At 47.1% G+C, this 18,780-nt stretch overlaps 1 protein-coding gene across 8 annotated transcripts in view; it reads right to left on the reverse strand.

Annotated features, from left to right (window-relative positions):
* rnf2 (ring finger protein 2) overlaps positions 1 to 18,780 on the reverse strand; it is a 65,101-nt gene that overhangs the window by 14,109 nt on the left and 32,212 nt on the right. For all 8 annotated transcript variants that reach the window (XM_038794647.1, XM_038794642.1, XM_038794648.1 and 5 more), the window contains exons 3-4: positions 1,696 to 1,856; positions 361 to 576 (exon numbers count right to left, since the gene is read on the reverse strand). In XM_038794647.1, coding sequence (XP_038650575.1) covers positions 361 to 576; positions 1,696 to 1,856 — 377 coding nt within the window. The remainder of the gene's footprint in view (positions 1 to 360; positions 577 to 1,695; positions 1,857 to 18,780) is intronic.

Below are 18,780 nucleotides of genomic sequence, written 5' to 3' on the forward strand. Positions count from 1 at the left end.
TCCTAGACACAATGCTTCGTCAGGAGAATAAATTCAAAAAATGTACCATCTGATCGGTGTGTTTCTCCAACTGTAATATGTAACACACAAAAAAGTGATCAGGAGTTGCAGGCTAATTCTGTTTTTATTACACGAGTCAAAACTGTTTTTAGAATAGTTCTGTATGTTTTCTTATTTGATTGAAGAATTTGCTTCTGCAAGTGTTGCAATCACATCTTCCCTCCATTTAAAAGCAGAGACTCAGCTGGCACTCTAACGGTGCCATAAGACACGCACTCGGATCCCCACCGGTCCTCCTCCTCCAACATTTAAGAATATACAATATGATTTGCTCGATTTGAAATGATGTTCACTCCTTACCTATTAAGTGCTTGCATTTTGAGTCCCTCTTCAATGCTGTGGCTGAGGGCCTGCTGATTATGATGCTTGCTGATTCGGGCTAGCACCCGCTCTTGGTGTGCCTCATACTCATCTCGACTGGGATATATTTTGCTGATCAGTGCATCAAAGTTCGGATCCGGCCGCAGCGATCTCTTGGAGACCAGTTTCTTTCTACATGTCGGACATTCTTTGTTTCTAATAAGAGAAGTTCTTCATTAATTCTGCAAGTTGTGCAACTGAACTATCTTAAAGTCAAAGGTCTGCAATTGACAAAAGATATTCTTGAAATACTGTGGTTAATTTCACGTTTTAAAATAACATGGTCATGCTTTAATTTGAGGATAATTGGTCTCATCTGTTCCCACAGAATAAAATTCTAATCTTCCACTGGAACAGAATTTTTATCCTGCAACCAGTTAATACGTCTCTGATTCACCATCTTTTACCCAAGTAACTGTAATGCCTGTGAAACGTAGGCATTGCTCTAACTCTGCAAGGAATCAACTCCTTCAGGTTGAGTTCAGCAGGAAAGATGACAGAAAAATGTGTTTTTTTTTAAATGTTGGGGCACTAGGATTGTGCTCTGGCCTGGATTCCAATATCTGAGCCGAGTCACAGGACATGGCTTTGTGGCCATGCTTCCCTACACAGCGAATCGCAGTTTCAACTGTGCTATTGTGGAGAATAACCAACCAGAAACCAACTAATTCCCTCAAGGGGAGGGGTGGGGCCTTTCAATTCTGAATACTCTCACCTGGCTCCAGCTGACTGTTAAAGAGCTGGCCAAGAGGAAATGGAGAGAATTTTCAAAAAATAATAAACTCAAACTGAAAGTTATAATAAAAAAAAGGAAACATCAAACTTCCCGACTTAATTTATGCTAAATGTTGTACGGACTAAATCCTTAAAGTGCATTGCCTGCTGAATGGGTGCAGTTTATTTACTAAAGGCTTTCCACACCCAGCACTAATAAATATTCGGTTACTATTTTACCAGGGCCTTGGTCCCGTTCACTTCCTTTTAAAAAAAGCAATGGCCATACGGAAGTCGCAAGCACCTATTGTTTGCCTGTCCACATTGCTGATAGATTGGCAGAAAGGGGATTGTGATGGAGAAATTAACATTTTGCTCTTCTGCAGCGGCACAGTCAAAGCCAGTTTGTCCAACTGTAATACTCATGAACATATACAATATTCCAAGCTTTTCTGGATTTTCATTACTAAAGGTACATACAGCCCAATTTTTTGTTATTCCTACACTTCATGAGGCAAAGAGTCAGGGGAGGAACCCAGCAGCCAGTCTGCTAGTACATACCCACTCCGGAGGGCAGTAACAATGCAATCAGCGCAGAAGCGATGTAGGCACTCTTTGGTTGTCATAGTGTTCTTCAGCATGTCCAGACAGATAGGACACATCAGCTCACTGTGCAGACTTCTGGGTGACACTGCAATCTCCATGCCATCTGTGATTGCCTCCTGTAAGTCACAAAGCTCATCATGTAACAATAACTTGGAAACACAGCTTTTATTGTTGTACTTGGATTAACTCCAACCTTATTGCATGCACCCAGGTCACAAAGTTATAGGTCATCTTCATGGATGCTGGACAGAATAAATTGTTTTTGGTGACCTGCCCAATTTGCATTTCAAAATGATTAATAAAAATAGGGAGCAGCTCATTTTCTCCAGATCAGTCTAAACTCAGCCTCAGCTACCACTCAAATTACACCATCATTAGGAGAGTATCACTGGTTTTCAGGCAGACCAGAAGGGAACAAAAGGAGAAAGTCAGGCCCAATCTGTCCCACTTCATAGAGTCGACTGTTTACCAGTACACGATGGAGATATTCCAGCTGTTCCACAACTCTGGCTGGCATATTGTGGTTTGGAGATGAAAGGCGATAGTAACAAATGGATTAAAATGTTCGTAAGGATTTTCCTTGGGGAGGGAGAGGAACTTCCTACAATTTTTATCTGCACGACGTTATATAGCAGTTATATCATGATGCCTGTTAGGTGCAAATCGTTATATGTTGGTAAATTTTAAAAGATTTTCCAAACACTTTCTTGAAAACCGCACCCTGTAACTTGTTACCAAATACCTCCACTTCCAGATCTCAGGCATTGGCAACAATGGACTTCCTTTGGATTGGCCCATGATTATACTTTAAAATTTTAAAAAAAGTACCCAATTCTTTTTTCTTTCCAATTAAGGGACAATTTAGCATCGCTAATTCACCTTCCTTGCACATCTTTTTGTGTTGTGGGGGTGAGCCCCACGCAGGCACGGGGAGAATGTGCAAACTCCACATGGATAGTGACCTAGGGCTGGGATCGAACCCGGGTCCTTAGCGCCGTGAGGCAGCAGTGCTAACCACTACGCCACCGTGCCACCCATGATTATACTTGACAAAGTATTGCAGTATGGCTACGCAAAGCAAGAAACTTTCCCATTCTTACTGACTGCTATCAGGCACATTGGAAGGATTTATATGCTGATAATCAACATGTTATGAGTGCAACTTCCATGGCCATGATGTATTGGAGCTGGACTCGAGCTTCTGGCCCAGAGGTAGGGATGCTATCGCTATGCCACAAAACTCTCCCACCAAATGCCAACACAATGTAAAATCAAAGCAAATTAAAAATAGACAAGGTATGAATTATAATATTAAAGCTTTATTTTGCGAGACAATGCGTAATTTGTAAATTACATACAGGAAATGGAGTATAGCAGAATATCTAGACGAGATGAAAGTGCATTGCTAAGCCTACGAAACAAAATTCTTACTTTAGAAACATTACTGGCCCAGTGAGGAGTTTTCTGTTAGCTTCCGTTCCTGGCAAAATGAGACACCACCTGCTCTTATATAAACGTGCCTCACTGACTGACAGGCAAAGGTTCACATATGGTAACAATACATGCTGGAATAAGACTTTACAATGCTGTTTTTGCTTTTTGAAGAACATTTCAACAACAGTTTCATCAGTGCAATCAGTTGTTTTTTTAACATGATAAACTGGATCTTTTTTCACCGATAATGTAATATAACTTATCTTATGGGAGTTTCAGCCAGGTCTGTGTGTGAGGATGACTGTCATTTAAAAGACTGCCAAAAAAAAGCAAGCTTTGAAACATTAATTAAATATCCACTTAGTTTCCAGTTTAAAAAGCTTGAGAAAAGTAAAATTTAAGATTTCCTTGATGCAAAGTCTGGACGATAAACTCATACAAGAACATTATTTCATAGAACCATAGAATTTACAGTGCAGAAGGAGGCCATTCGGCCCATCAAGTCTGCACCGGCTCTTGGAAAGAGCACCCTACTTAAGCCCACGCCTCCATCCTATCCCCGTAACCCAACGCAAGAGGACACTAAGGGGAAATTTAGCACGGCCAATCCACCTAACCTGCACATCTTTGGACTGTGGGAGGAAACTGGAGCACCCGGAGGAAACCCACGCAAACACGGGGAGAACATCCAGCCTCCGCACAGTCACCCATGGCCGGAATAGAACTCGGGTCCCTGGAGCCATGAGGCAAAAGTGCTAACCACTGTGCCACCGTGCGACATGATCACCATGTGATTAAAAGGATCTCCATTTGCCATCTACCTGCTACAAATTCCAACAGCAGAGCTGTAATAGTCAAGTACACTGTCATTCATAAAATGCTGTGCCATTTTCTGGCGGAGCGGTAGGTGATAGTCAACAACAGCAGCAACCCGGGGGGGGGGGGGGGGGGGGAGGAGTTCAGGGTGGGTGGGAGGTTCATGAGGGTTTGTTTGTTTTTCTTGATTGGGTGTGTATATTTGCATTTATATCGTTTATCTTTGTTAATTTATTCTTCGTGTATGTGGGAGGGGGGGTTGCTCTTATTTCTTTGTGTTATTTTTATTGTTGACAACTTGTGAAAACTTGAATAAAAATTATTTTTAAAAAATAAAAGAATAAAATGCTGTGCCATTTTGGTACATGATTTCACTCTAAACAGAGAATTATGGTAATCCCCTTCTATTCTCTATATAGCAGAACCGTTAAGCACAAACCACTTCCCCTCTTCAATACATTGGAGTTCTACCTTTATCAAATTTTCAAACAATATTGGTGAGATATGAACATCAGAAAATTCAGAGCAACAGAGGGCCTTTCAGCCCGGTACTCAATCCATTGTGAAGAAATGAGAGTTCATAATATTTTGTGCAATATCATTGCCATATTGTCATATACTAGGAAACAAGCTTCTACATGAGAATATGGGTGCAGGTTGATCAATTCTGATGGTAGAAAAACAAAGGTAGCTTTAAGGCACTTATATTTGTATTAGTAAACATTAGGAATAAGATACTGTTTTTAAGTGGGCTTAACTTAATATTTCTACAACTGGAAGGGTAAAACCCTTAGATTAATGGAGGACAAAAGTGTTTGTATGTGTGGGGGTTGATTAAGTTCCAACTGTGTTTATAATGTGCATGGAGAGGTCAAGGCATGAAGAATAAGTAAAAGGCATAAGTATATTGGGGTTGCTTAGCAATTGGAGGCCCTTGTAAGGATTAAAAAAACTTTAAGTATTATTTTTAGCTGAATTTGTGGGCAGTTGGTCCAGGGCCTCGGGGGGGGGGGGGGTGATAATCTCTCAACTATGCCATAAGAAAAATTGGACAGGACGGGAGCTGCAAAGAGGCAGGCATCCTGAAGAACCAGTTTCAGTCCAGATGACCAGGGAACTGGGACAGAAAGAATGTTTAAGACGACAGGAGTTAAATGAACAGAGACCAAGGTATTCTTCTTCAGATTTCAGCGAAGAGTAAACAAAGTGATCGGAGTTAAAGATAGGATTGCAGTAACCAAATTTAAAGTGGGACAAAAGACTTCAAAAAGGTAAAACAAATGCCTGATGCCATTTTAACACAGTCTGGGAATAGAGTTAAGCAATTGTGAGCAGCAGTCAAGACAAATAAATCCTAAAGGGGTGGTGTAAAATTCTGGATTGGATTCATTGTTAAAAATGGAGCGGAAGCTTTGTTTAAAAGCATTATTTGGAAAATCTGGTCTGAATTTCGGAATGCATACTGCTAAGGGAAAGCATAATTATGAGAAGATTTTAAAGTATGCTTTTCGGTAAGGTGTTTGGAAACTGTCATGTGATAATCACCTGGGGGGAGGCAGATTCTGAGAAGACATCCACAAACATTCACCTGGAGTTCAGAGTGGAGAAGGTATTTGCCCACAGTCAGCTTGTGCGATTAAAAGGGACTTTACGTCCCTTTGAGACCATGTAGGTAACAATGCATTTTGTAATCTGCGTTAATCCTAAAACCTGTGTGTAGTTGTTCGGCTAAGGGGGAAATAAAGGTGTATTTACATTTTTTTCTTGTTTAATAAATGTTTTTTTCTTGTTAAAACTAATTAGAGGTCTTGTGACTATTCCATTATGATTTATAAAAGTTAGGGTCTTTTGATCCGGGGTTCCATTCTGGGAACTTCCTGTCCAGTTATATCAACTGGGATCATAACACTGGGAAGAGAACTTCTAAAGCAGAGTTTTTCAAAATGCAAATCGCAACCCGCGGGTGGGTCCTGGGTAGGCGTCGGGAGGGTTGCGGAGCATCCAAGGGGGTGCCCTGGGAAGACACCTACATGACCCATGGCACTAAGTTCAAAGTGGGCTGTTAGCAGTGTGGGCAGCTGTATGGCTGCCCGCCCACCCCGGCCCCACAGGCCACCCCTACCTACTCTTCCACCCCCACCCCCACCAGCCCTGGCAGAAGCCTCCCCGGCCAGCGGCACAACTGTCAGCAAACTATGGCGCAGTAGGACACCTTCCGTACACCCTGTCACACCCTCCGCAGCTGCAACACCAGTTTCACAATTTTTAAAAGTACAAGTGAACCACACCGTCGGTCCATCAGAGACGGAGAATCAGAGGCCCCGGAGAATACCGGGTTGGGCCCGGTAATGATATGCAAACAGTGTCTACTGTACGTGCATTCTGGGACCCCATTGACGCCACTATTGAGGTGCTGGAGCATTGCGATTTGGCGCCAAATTTGCGCCTGCCACGATTTCGGCGTCAGAACCGATTCTCCACCCAATCGTCTTTCCCAATTACGGCGCCGGCTAATGGAGAATCCCACCCGAGATGTTTTGGATTGTGTAACCTTGCTAGTTTACATTACGTTATGTTTGGCACAATGAATTCATTGAGGATTTGCTGCGCTGCCTAACATGTACCAACCAGCATGACTGGCGCACAGATTTTTGATGTGTTGAATAGATACGTAGTTGAAAGCGCGGGCTCGACTGGGTTCACTGCAAAGGAATCACAAGCGATGGGGCAGCCAATGTTACTGGGAAAAACAGCTAAGTTATAATAAGGATTAAGGAGGCAGCTGGTCAGGACATTGATTGTAATCATTGCTTTATTCACTGTGACACATTGGCACCAAAAGGAACTTCATCCAAACATGAAGTGGTGTTGGCAGTGAAGTGGTGGCAGCACGGTAGCATTGTGGATAGCACAATCGCTTCACAGCTCCAGGGTCCCAGGTTCGATTCCGGCTTGGGTCACTGTCTGTGCGGAGTCTGCACTTCCTCCCAGTGTCTGCGTGGGTTTCCTCCGGGTGCTCCGGTTTCCTCCCACAGTCCAAAGATGTGCAGGTTAGGTGGATTGGACATGATAAATTGCCCTTAGTGTCCAAAATTGCCCTTAGTGTTGGGTGGGGTTACTGGGTTATGGGGATAGGGTGGAGGTTTAACCTTGGGTAGGGTGCTCTTTCCTGGAGCCGGTGCAGACTCGATGGGCCAAATGGCCTCCTTCTGCACTGTAAATTCTATGTATCTATGTATGAAAGGATTTGTAAAAGTTGTGAATTTCATTAAATGCAGCACACTCAATACCAGGTTTTCGAGGCTCTGTGTTCTTATATGGGGGTCAAGCACACAGATTTATTCTTCCACGCAGAGGTACATTGGCTGCTTGGCAGAGTTTACGAACTGAGGTATGAATTCCACGCTTTCCTCCTAGAGAAATCACCCCTTCTAGCTGGTTTGTTTGGTGATGAAACTTGAACGCTAACTATATCTTATCTTGCAAACATCTTTTCAAATCTAAACAAATTGCAAGGAAAGGATGATTACTTTTGGCACTGTGAAGAATTAGATGATTTCCAAAAGTCATTGCAAGTTTGGCAAGTGCGAGTACAAAGCCAAAACTACCACACATTCCCCACAGAGCTATGGTACATCGAAGAAAACAGAGTTAGTAAGTGGACTGGCAACAGACTGACCAGCCTTATTCAGCCGGCGCCAATCAACAGTTTTTGTCACTACTTTCCAGAGGAGAGTTTTCAGATTTCAAAGAAGAGGTGGATGAAAGATCCCTTTTAGTTTGAGACCCAGAGTCAATTATTAACTCATACGGACTCCAAATGAGGAGACTAAACTTCTGTGCCTGACCTTTTACAGCACATTAAAAACATGCCACAAGTCCATAAGGTTGTCAGCACTCTGGAGTATCCGATGCAGAATTAAAACAAGCCTTTGGTTGCTATTGTTCTTCACGATGATCTATATGTGAAGTTGGAGTTTCCATTCTCACAAAGATGAAGACGGCACAAAGGAACCAGCTGAACTCTGCACCTGATATGCGCATGGCCTTCTCTTCCTGTGAACCTGATTGGAGTGAGATCATGAGGTCCAAGCAGACTCACTTGTCGCATTAAATGTAAGCAAAAGTGCTTTGTGTTTTGAACATTGGCTGGTATGGGTCCCGAAGGTCGGTCGGTTAGCAACAGTTGAAAAACACTGGCCGGGATTCTCCCGCAATTGGCAGACCGGCCTGACGCCAGCGCCAAGGGGGGCGCAAACCACTCCGGCGTTGGGCCGCCCGCAAATTGCGGAATCCTCCGCACTTCCGGGGGCTAGGCCGGCGCCAGTGGGGTTGGTGCGAGTGGGCTGGTGCGGGTTGGCGCATGCGCAGAACCACCAGCGGGTTTCCTGCACATGCGCAGGGGGTTTCTCCTCCGCGCCGGCCGTGGCGGAGCCTTACAAAGGCTGACGCAGAGGGAAAGAGTGCCTCCCACCGCACAGGCCCGCCCGCAGATCGGTGGGCCCCGATCGCGGGACAGGCCACCATGGGGGCCCCCCCAGGGCTGGATCCTCCCGTGTCCCGCCCCCCGAGGACTCCGCTAGCCGCCCTCCAAGCCAGGTCCCGCCGGGATGGACCATGTCCATTTCACGCCAGTGGGACTAGATGAAAACGGGCGGCCGCTTGGCCCATCGGGGCCCATCGGATTGCCGGGGGAGGCACTGCCAACTGGTACGGCGCGATCCCCGCCCCGCCAGAAAACCGCGCCGGAGAATTCGGCAGCCGGCATCGGAGCCGTGTGACAGGATTCACGTCGATCCCCGCCGATTATCTGACCCGGCGGGGGGGGGTTGGTGAATCCCGCCCACTCTTCTAAAGGATTGTAGAATCACTAGAATGTAAGATCAAAGAGAAAAAATCATATTTGAACTGATACTGAAGGCTGTTGGGTGCAGTTTTGAGATCTTGATGAAGGCACGGTTTTGAAGCCAGACCTGTGAATACCAGTTTTGCAGCCACCCTTTGGCAGGGCATTGTATGGTAATTTTGCAGGAATTTTCAATAGATTAATAAATATGAGGACTGTTGCCATCAAAAGAGGGTTAGCGCGGAGTTTATTTAATTCAATATCTTTAGGGAATATTTATAGATTACCGTTAACTGTGTAAAGGTGTTCTTATGTTTTAAGTGTTATTTTATGTTTTCTTTATCGTAATAAATGTTTACATTTAATGATTGAAATCATCACAAGCGTTCTGAGAGTTACTTATCTCGACTTCAGAAAACTCATAATATACAAATTGCAAATCGTGTGGCAGCTTTTTCCAAGTTTCACTTTGGCATTTGAGTAGCCTGACACTTCTTATCTGCCATGCCGTAACACCATCCACAATCTATACACGATGATTCTATCATAACGTTTCCTCCCAACCCACCAACTTAATTCCTAACTTAAGGAATGGCAATTTCCTTTTCTCACACATAAATCTAGCTGCATCTACTAGCTCCATCTATATCTCTCCTTACTTAGGAGACTTGCTTCATGTCTCCAATCAAATAAAATTAGTTCCTCTACAGTGAATCTTATCAATCTTCCTTGAACCTTCCTAATGTGTCTCTAACTTTAGATAGCATGACTAAAACTGCACGCCATAATCCAGAACTGGCTCACCATTGATCCATACAATGTCAATGCAACTTACTTGGATCTGTAGTCCATGCCAGATTCCCCCAATGTCCAATCTGCATGAATTTTTTTAAGGGAAATTTAGCATGACCAATTTACCTACCCTGCACATCTTTTGGGCTGTGAGGGTGAGACCCATGCAAACACTGGAAGAATGTGCAAACTCCACACGGACAGTGATCTGGGGCCCGGATCGAACCCGTGTCCTCGTGCTTTGAGGCAGCAGAGCTAACCACTAAGCTGCCCTCAATCTGCACGATTAATAGCTGCCTCATTTTGACGGGATTTTCAGAGTATAAACCCATAATCAGTCCCAAATATTATTCAGCCTTTGCTAATGAGCTACAAAGTATAAGGATAACTCTTTACCTTTTTCTTCAATTTAGGCAGGCACGGGCTGCAAAAACAGAAAGCTTACATCTGATGGACATCAGTGGGGAGTGAACTCTCAGGCTTAGTATTGAGCAGGTTCAGAGAAATCAGTGCTCAGAAGAGAGTATTTAATGCACTCACATTGACAGTATAACATGTTTTGTGATTTTTTACATTATGAGAAGCATTATAAAATTGGTTAGAATTCATCATAAATGTCATTCATTTCAAATATTTGGATCAAAGTATGCCTGTTTATCTCACTCAAATTCCCATCCTTCTGTTTTTCAGAAGGTAGCAGAATTCCTTATCCTTTCACCTTTCAGAATATAGGAGAAACAGAGGGGGGTGTGGAGGTGAGCGAGGGTGGTATCCAGTTTATATAATAAGGGCTTTCATTGTTTTGAACACCTCTATGGTTCATATAACCTAATAATTAACATTGGGCAGTAAAAGTAAATTCTGACCCTAGGGGGCAAAAGGGTTACATGTGAGATAGACTGGAGATACTGCTATGGAGAGATTATTGAGGACATAGCCACATAATTGTAACAATCACCCTCTGCCGCCTGTTGTTTTTTTATTTTTAAATTTAAAGTGCCAGTTCTTTTTTTTTTCCATATTAAGGGACAATTTAGCATCACCAATCCACCTACCCTGCACATCTTTGGGTTAATGGGGTAGAGACCCACACAGGCATGGGGAGAATGTGCAAACTCCACATAGTGACCCGGGGCTGGTATAGAACCCGGACTGTTAGCGCCATGAGGCAGCAGTGCTAACCACTGCACCACCGCGACACCCTTCTACCGCCTGTTGTAAGCCAAGTATCATTTAATTCAGAGTGTTTGACAATCCCATGAGTGTGAAGCTTCTTTATTAGATTTTGATAAAGAAAGTAAACTACATTGGAATTCTCTAATCTTAGAATGGTCGGCCTCCCTGAAGGCAGTGAGGGATCGGATGCGAGGACTTATGTGACGGACATGCTGGAGAAGTTGATGGGGGCTGAGGCATTCCCTCGGCCCCTGGAAGTGGATAGAGCGCACAGAGCCCTTGCGAAGAAGCCCCGAACGAACGAGCCGCCGAGGGCCATGGTGGTACGCTTTCACCGATTCCTGGACAAGGAACACGTTCTGCGGTGGCCCAAGAAGGAACGGAGCAACAAGTGGGAGAATTGTGAGCTGTGCATTTATCAGGACCTGGGAGCGGATCTGGCCAAGTGGCGAGCTGGGTTTAATCGGGCAACAACGGCCCTCTTTAAGAAGGGGGTGAAGTTCGGGATGTTGTACCCAGCCCGTCTGTGGGTCACGCATGAGGAACGGGACTTCTGCTTCGAAACACCAGACGAAGTATGGATTTTTATTAAAGAAAAGAGGCTGGAGGCGAATTAAAAGACACTGAAGCCTTAGAGAAGTACTGTGGCTGCGATTTGTTGTGCTGGGCTTTATAAGTAGAAGTAGTGCTATGTGTAATAAGGGGCTATTTGGAAGGCTAAAGGTAACTTTGTCTTGCAGGGAGCTGGTTAGAGGGGGATGGGCTTTGGGGTTGGTTCTCTTTTTTGGGTGCTTTTTTCTCTAAAGTGGCTGTTTCTTTGTTTTTTTTTCTGATGTTTGTTTACTGGGGAATGTGATGCTTTTAATATGTTTGCCCAAGTTTTGGGGGGGGGGGGGGGGAAGGGGGGTGGAGAGAGAACAATGGGGAGACAGACTGCTTGGTGCCAAGGGCGGACGCTATCAAGTCAGCATAGGTCAGCTGACTCTCGGAAGCACAGTGGAGGGTGAACAGGTGTTAAGCTGGAGCTTGATTTGGGGGTTGGGTTTCTAGTGTTGTTGCGGGGGGAGTGGGGGGAGCTGCTTTGCTGACAGGGGAGGAATTGTTACTAGGGTACAAATGGGAGGTCGGGAACGGCGACTGCCCGAGGGGGAGTCGAGGAAGCGGAGGGCGTGAGCTAGAGGCTTGCCTAAAAAGGGTGATGGCTAGTCGGCAGGTGGGGGGTAAGCCCCCCGACCAGGCTGATTACATGGAACGCTAGAGGGCTGAATGGGCTGGTCAAGAGGGCTCGTGTGTTTGCGCATTTGAGGGGGCTGAAGGCAGACGTGGCAATGCTACAAGTGACACACCTGAAGGTTATAGACCAGACAAGATTCAGAAAGCGGTGGGTTAGCCAAGTATTCCACTCAGGGCTGGACTCAAAGACCAGTGGGGTAGTGATCATCATCAACAAACGAGTGGCATTCAAGGCAGGGACAATCATATCAGACAAGGGGGGTAGATACATAATGGTGAGTGGGAAGCTGGAGGGGGTGCGGGTGGTACTCGTGAACATATATGCTCCGAATTGGGACGATGTGGAATTTATGAGGCGGGTTTTAGGTAAGATCCCAGACTTAGAGTCACATAACCTGATCATGGGAGGGGACTTCAATACAGTCATTGATCCGGAATTGGACCGGTCAAAATCCAGGAGAGGGAGAAGGCCGGCTGCGGCAAAGGAATTGAAGGGTTTATGGAACAGATGGGGGGAGTAGACCCATGGAGATTTGCACGGCCCAAGGGCGAAGGAGTTTTCCTTATTCCTCACATGTCCGCGAGGTATACTCTTGCATCGACATTTTTGTTCTGAGCAGGGCGCTAATACCGAAGCTGGTGGATACGGAGTACTCAGCAATTGCAGTGTCGGATCAGCATTGGGTGGATCTACAGGTTAGTGTGGAGAGAGGGCAATGCCCACTGTGAAGACTGGATGTAGGGTTGCTAACCGACGAAGCGATCTGTGGGCGGGTTAACAAGTCTATCCAGAACTACCTCAAAACAAATGATATGGGGAGGTCTCCGCTGCGACGGTTTGGGAAGCTCTGAAGGCAGTGGTCTGATGGGAATTAATCTCGATATGGGCCCACAGAGAAAAGGCGGAACGGGCTGAGAGGGTTAGGTTAGTGGAGGAGAGGACTTCCGGTGGCGTATGCGAGCAGGGCGGCCGCAGTAAGAGGAGCTCCCACCGGTGGCCACGATTTGCGGCGATTTCAGGGATTTTCCCGAGTCTTCACTCACTCCCCAACTCTCGTCGGCCTTTGGGGCCGTCACGGGCAGCTAGCGGGGCCGGTTTAAAAACCGGCGAAGAACCCCGCGCGGGTGTTGGGCGGCGGGAGCTGAGGCGTTGGGCCCAGCGCAGTGTGCAGTTCGGAGCAGTGGGGACGGAGCTACAAGCAGGCCGAGGCGGAGGGCCCGAGACCAGGGCACGATGCAAGTGGGGTGTCCCACATCGGATGGCTCCCACCTAGGGTGAAGAAAGAAGACTGAAGTCGGGCCACAGGGGAGCTCTGGGGGGAATGTAGAGGAGAAAGAAAGAAGGTTTAAAGAAGTCTGCTGAAAGTTTTTTTCCTCCAGTCATGAGAGTACCTTTAAGAAATGGATGTTTAAGCAATGTAGCTTTAAGAAATGGAGCAGCAAGGGCAGCACGGTGGCCTAGTGGTTAGCACAACCGCCTCACGGCGCTGAGGTCCCAGGTTCGATCCCGGCTCTGGGTCACGGTCCGTGTGGAGTTTGCACGTTCTCCCCGTGTCTGCGTGGGTTTCGCCCCCACAACCCAAAAATGTGCAGAGTAGGTGGATTGGCCACGCTAAATTGCCCCTTAATTGGAAAAAATAATTGGCTAATCTAAATTTAAAAAAAAAAAGAAATGGAGCAGCTCATATTACTGAAGTGATGTCAGAGTGTGGGTGGAGCTGGGTTTTTAGCTCAGCCATTTTGCAGTGTTTAGTTTCAGTTTTGAGAAAGAGAGCTTGGGTGTGTCTGTGTTTGCAGTAAGCTGGATCTGCTGTGATCTTTGGCAGGAAAGAATATCTCTGAATCATTTGTGTGATTTAAACTCATAATAGTAATGTCTTTAACCTGATGTGTTTCTGTTTAAAGGTGTTAAGTCTTTTGGAGGTTTGAAGGAACATTTTGAGGGATTATTTAGTGTTGTATTATTTTCAGGGTTATCTTTGAAGCAAGGGGTGTTAAAAGGTTAAGTTGAATTCATGGAATAAACATTGTTTTGTGTTTAAAAACCCACGTGTCCATAATTGTAATACCACACCTGGAGACCAAGCCGTGTGCTTCAAAAGCAACAATACATTAAAGGGAGAGGTTGGTCGAACTCAATGATACATTTTGGGGTTCTGAAAAAGCCGCTCCCATAACACTCCCCTCTTTTCCTTTTTTCTGTGTGTAAAGGAAGAAAAATTGTTTTTTTTTCAAAAAAAAGAATTCAGATTGATGAAGGACAGGAGGGTGGAGGGGGAGAGAAGAGAAAAGAAAGAAAAAACAATAAGCCGCTAAAGGACGCAAAGAACAGCGCGGGAAAGGAGGAAACGCGGGTTCGCCGCTGAATGAGAGGACGAGCAAAAGCGCTGACAGGATGGCGGAAGCCAAACCGCAAGGCGGGACCGCACTACTTACGGTGGAGAAGATGACCGAGGTGATGGCGGTGGAGCTGGAAAAGCTGTTCGCGAGGCACATGGAGGCCTTGAGGAAGGAGACGGTGGTCGCATTGAAGTCATTGGTGGAGGAGGCAAACGCCCCGGTGAGGGTGGCTGTGGCAAAGGCATCGGCCGAGGTGAGAGAGCAGGGCGAGAAGATGACGGAATTGGAGGAGGCCGTGTCACGACACAGCGACCAGGTCACCTCGATGGGGGACAAGCTGCAGCGGGTGGTGGAGGTCAAAAGAGGACTACGAGCAAAGCTCGAAGACTTGGAGAACCGTTCAAGGCAGCATAATTTGAGAATTGTGGGCTTGCCCGAAGGGACAGAGGGCCCAAGGCCAACACAATACTTCACAAAGAAGTGTTGCGATGGTTAAATGCTATGTTAGTGAATTGTAGGGGTTGGATTGTTGGGTTTGTTTTGTTTCTTTCTCTGGGACTGGGTGGAAGGGGATGATATGTCTTGGCAGGGGGAGCCACCTGCACTAGCAGGGGGGGGGGGGGGGGGGGGGGGGGGTGAGAGAGACACCCAATAAGGATAGTCACGTGGAACGTGAGAGGGCTAGGAGGTGTGGTCAAGAGTGCTTGCACATCTTAAAAGTTTGAAAGCCGATGTAGCAATGCTGCAGGAGACTCACTTGAGGGTGAAGGACCAGGTGAGACTTAAAAAGAGTTGGGTTAGCCAAGTGTTTCACTCTGGATTTGATGGAACAGCTCGAGGGGTAGCGGTGCTGGTCAGCAAAAGGGTACGCTTCCAGATGGAGAAGGTGGTGGCAGATCAGGGGGGTAGATATGGGATTGTGACAGGGGCACTGGAGGGGAGATTAGTGGCACTGTTAAGTGTATACGGTCCCAATTGGGACAATGTGGGATTCGCGAAGAAGGTGTTTGGGGCCATTCCCGGCTTGGATACACATGAGCTGATTGTGGGGGGGGGACTGGAACTTGGTGCAGGAGTCGAGGTTGGATAGATCACGGCTGCGCTCGCTGGTCCCATCAGCAGGGGGACGAAGGCACTGGCTGGGCTAATGGTGGAAATGGGGGGGTGGACCCTTGGAGGTTCCTGCACCCGAGGGAAGGGGAGTACTCGTTTTTCTCAGCAGTCCATAGGGTATACTCGCGGATCGACTTTTTTGTGGTGGGAAAGGCTTTGCTGGCTGGGGTCAAGGGGTCAGAATACTCTGCAATTGCAGTGTCAGATCACGCTCCGCAATGGGTGGATATGGTGCTGGAGAAGGGGGTAGCGCAGAGGCCGAGGTGGAAACGGGATGTGGGGCTTTTGGGGAACCAAGTGTTTTGTGAGAAAATTGAAAAGGTAATTAAGGAATATGTAGGTTTCAACTGTACGGGTGAGGTGTCGAAGGCTCTAAAGGCGGTGGTGAGGGGTGAGGTAATTTTGTTTAAGGCCAGGGTGGACAAAGAGGAAAGGTTGGAGCGGCAGAGGGTAATAGATGAGATGTTGGAGGTAGATAGGAGTTATGCAGAAGATGGGGACCCATCGAAGCTGGAAAAGAGGAAGGAACTACAGGCAAGCTTTAATCGACTGTCCACCAGGAAGGCAGTGCGCCAACTGAGGCGAGCGAGGGGTGCAGTTTATGAACATGGAGATCAGGTGGGGCGTATGTTAGCAGGTCAGCTCCGGAGGGAGGCAGCGGTAAGGGAAATTCTTCAGGTGAGGGATAGGGCAGGGAAGTTGGTGATGGCTCCGGAGCTGATTAACAAGGTTTTTGAGTAGTTTTATGAGAGGCTGTACAGGTCAGAGCCACCCGGGGGAGACCGTGAGATGCAGGAATTTCTAGGTGGGTTGGAGTACCCGAGGCTAGGGGAGGGGGACAGGGCTACATTAGAAGGAGCAATAGTGGAGCAGGAGATAAAGGATGCGATTGGGAGGATGCAGTCGGGGAAGGTGGCAAGGCCGGATGGGTTTCCGGTGGAGGATTATAAAAAATTCAAGGATAAGTTGGCACCCCTGATGGCGGGGATGTTTTAAGAGGCGATAGGGAAGGAGGTGCTGCCACAAATTTTGGGGCAGGCATTGATTTCCCTGTTGCTAAAAAAAGATAAGGGTCCGACGGAGTGTGGATCGTATAGGCCCATATCACTTCTGAATGTGGACGCAAAAATATTGGCGAAGGTACTGGTGGGTAGGCTGGAGGGGTGCCTCCCGACGGTGATAGGTGAGGATTAGACGGGGTTCGTGAAAGGGAGGCAGCTGTTTTCGAACATTAGGAGGGTTTTGAACGTCGTTATGGCACCGGCGGAAGGGAAGGAAACAGAGGTGGTTGTGGCATTAGACACCGAGAAGGCGTTTGACCGGGTAGAATGGGGGTGGGGAGAGTGAAAGCTGATCTGGCAAGGTGGGATGGTCTCCCTCTGTCACTGGCGGGTTGGGTACAGGCGGTTAAAATGAATGTGTTGCTGCGATTTGTGTTTATTTTTCAATGCCTACCGATTTTCCTGCCAAAGGCATTTTTCAGGGAGATTGAGGGAAGGATTACCTTGTTCATATGGGGAGGGAAGGTGGCCAGAGTGAGAAAGGTGATGCTACAGAGGGGAAGGCAGGCAGGGGGTTTGGGCCTCCCGAACCTGATGTACTACTACTGGGCGGCGAATGTGGAGAAGGTGCGGAGCTGGGTCAGAGGGGTTGATTCCCAGTGGGTCAGAATGGAGGAGAGTTTGTGCAGGGGGTCGGGGCTGAAAGCACTAGCAACAGTGTCACTCGAGATAGCTCCAGGGAAATACTCAGGGAGTCCGGTAATAATAGCTTCATTGAAAATCTGGAGGCAGTTTCGCCAACACTTCAGGTTGGGGGCAGGGTCAAGAGAAATGCCGATTCGGGGGAACCACAGATTTGAGCCAGGGAGGTGGGATGGAAATTTTCAGAAATGGGAGGAGAAGGGGATTAAGATGCAAAAAGATTTGTTTCTTTGGGGTCGGTTTGCAGGATTGAAGGAGCTAGAAGCGAAGTATGGGCTGGAGCAGGGAGAAATGTTTAGATACATGAAGGTTCGAGATTTTGCCAGAAAGGAGATACAGAGCTTCCCGGAGGAACCGGCCTCCACATTGTTGGAGGAGGTGCTGACGACAAGGGGGCTGGAGAATGGGGTACTGTCAGCGGTGTATGGAGCTATTTTGGACGAGGATAAGGCACCACTGGAAGGGATCAAAGCAAAGTGGGAGGAAGAGTTGGGAGAGGTTATAGAGGAGGGGGTCTGGTGTGAGGTGCTCCGGAGAGTAAATGCCTCCTCTCATGTGCGAGGTTGGGCCTTATACAGCTAAAGGTGGTATACAGAGCACACCTCATGAGGGCGAGGATGAGCCGATTATTTGAAGGAGTTGAAGATGTGTGAGAGCGTTGCGAGGGGGGGGGGGGGGCACTAATCACGTTCATATGTTTTGGTTCTGTCCAAAGCTAGAGGACTACTGGAAGGTGGTTTTAGGGTAATTTCCAAGGTGGTGCAGCGTGGAACTGGACCTAGGCCCTCAGGAGGCCATATTCGGGGTGTTGGACCAGCCAGGGTTGGAAACGGGTGCGGAGGCAGATGTTGTAGCCTTCGCCTCGTTGATTGCCTGAAGGCGGATCCTGCTGCGATGGAGAGCAGCCTCTCCACCCTGTGCCCTGGCGTGGCGGGGGGACCTGTTGGAATACTTGACCCTTGAGAAGGTTAAGTTTGAACTGACGGGAAGCTCAGAGGGGTTCTACAAGTCATGGGCATTATTTATTATGCACTTTCAAGAACTGGGTAACATCGAACATTAGTTGGGGGGAGGGGTGGGGGGCTGTGAATATGAAGGATGATTATGGGTAATCCCTGATTCCTTTTTGTCATTTGTTTATGTAAACATGCGGGCTGATGTTTTGGGCCTGACGGCTACCCGGTGGAATTCTGTAAGAGATATTGAGCCCACTGCTGGTGAGGACATTTAATGAAGCAAGAGAGAAGGGAGTCCTCCCCCCAACTATGTCGCAGGCCTCGATTTCATTGATCCTGAAACAGGAGAAGGATCCGGAACAATGTGGGTCATACAGGGCAATTTCTCTACTGAATGTAGTCACCAAACTGCTGGCTAAGATACTGGCCACAAGGATAGAGGACTGTGTCCCGGGGGTGATAGGGGAAGACCAGATGGCATTTGTAAAGGGCAGGCACCTCAAGGCCAATGTTTGAAGGCTTTTGAATGTTATTATGATGCCATGTTGTTATGATTTAAACTACACCGAAGGATGAGGCATCTCTGTTACTGTTTGCTCTGGCCACAGAGCCATTGGCCATGGCGTGAAGA

The sequence above is a fragment of the Scyliorhinus canicula genome, chromosome 4 (assembly GCF_902713615.1).
Source record: "Scyliorhinus canicula chromosome 4, sScyCan1.1, whole genome shotgun sequence".
NCBI classification, from domain to species: domain Eukaryota; kingdom Metazoa; phylum Chordata; class Chondrichthyes; order Carcharhiniformes; family Scyliorhinidae; genus Scyliorhinus; species Scyliorhinus canicula.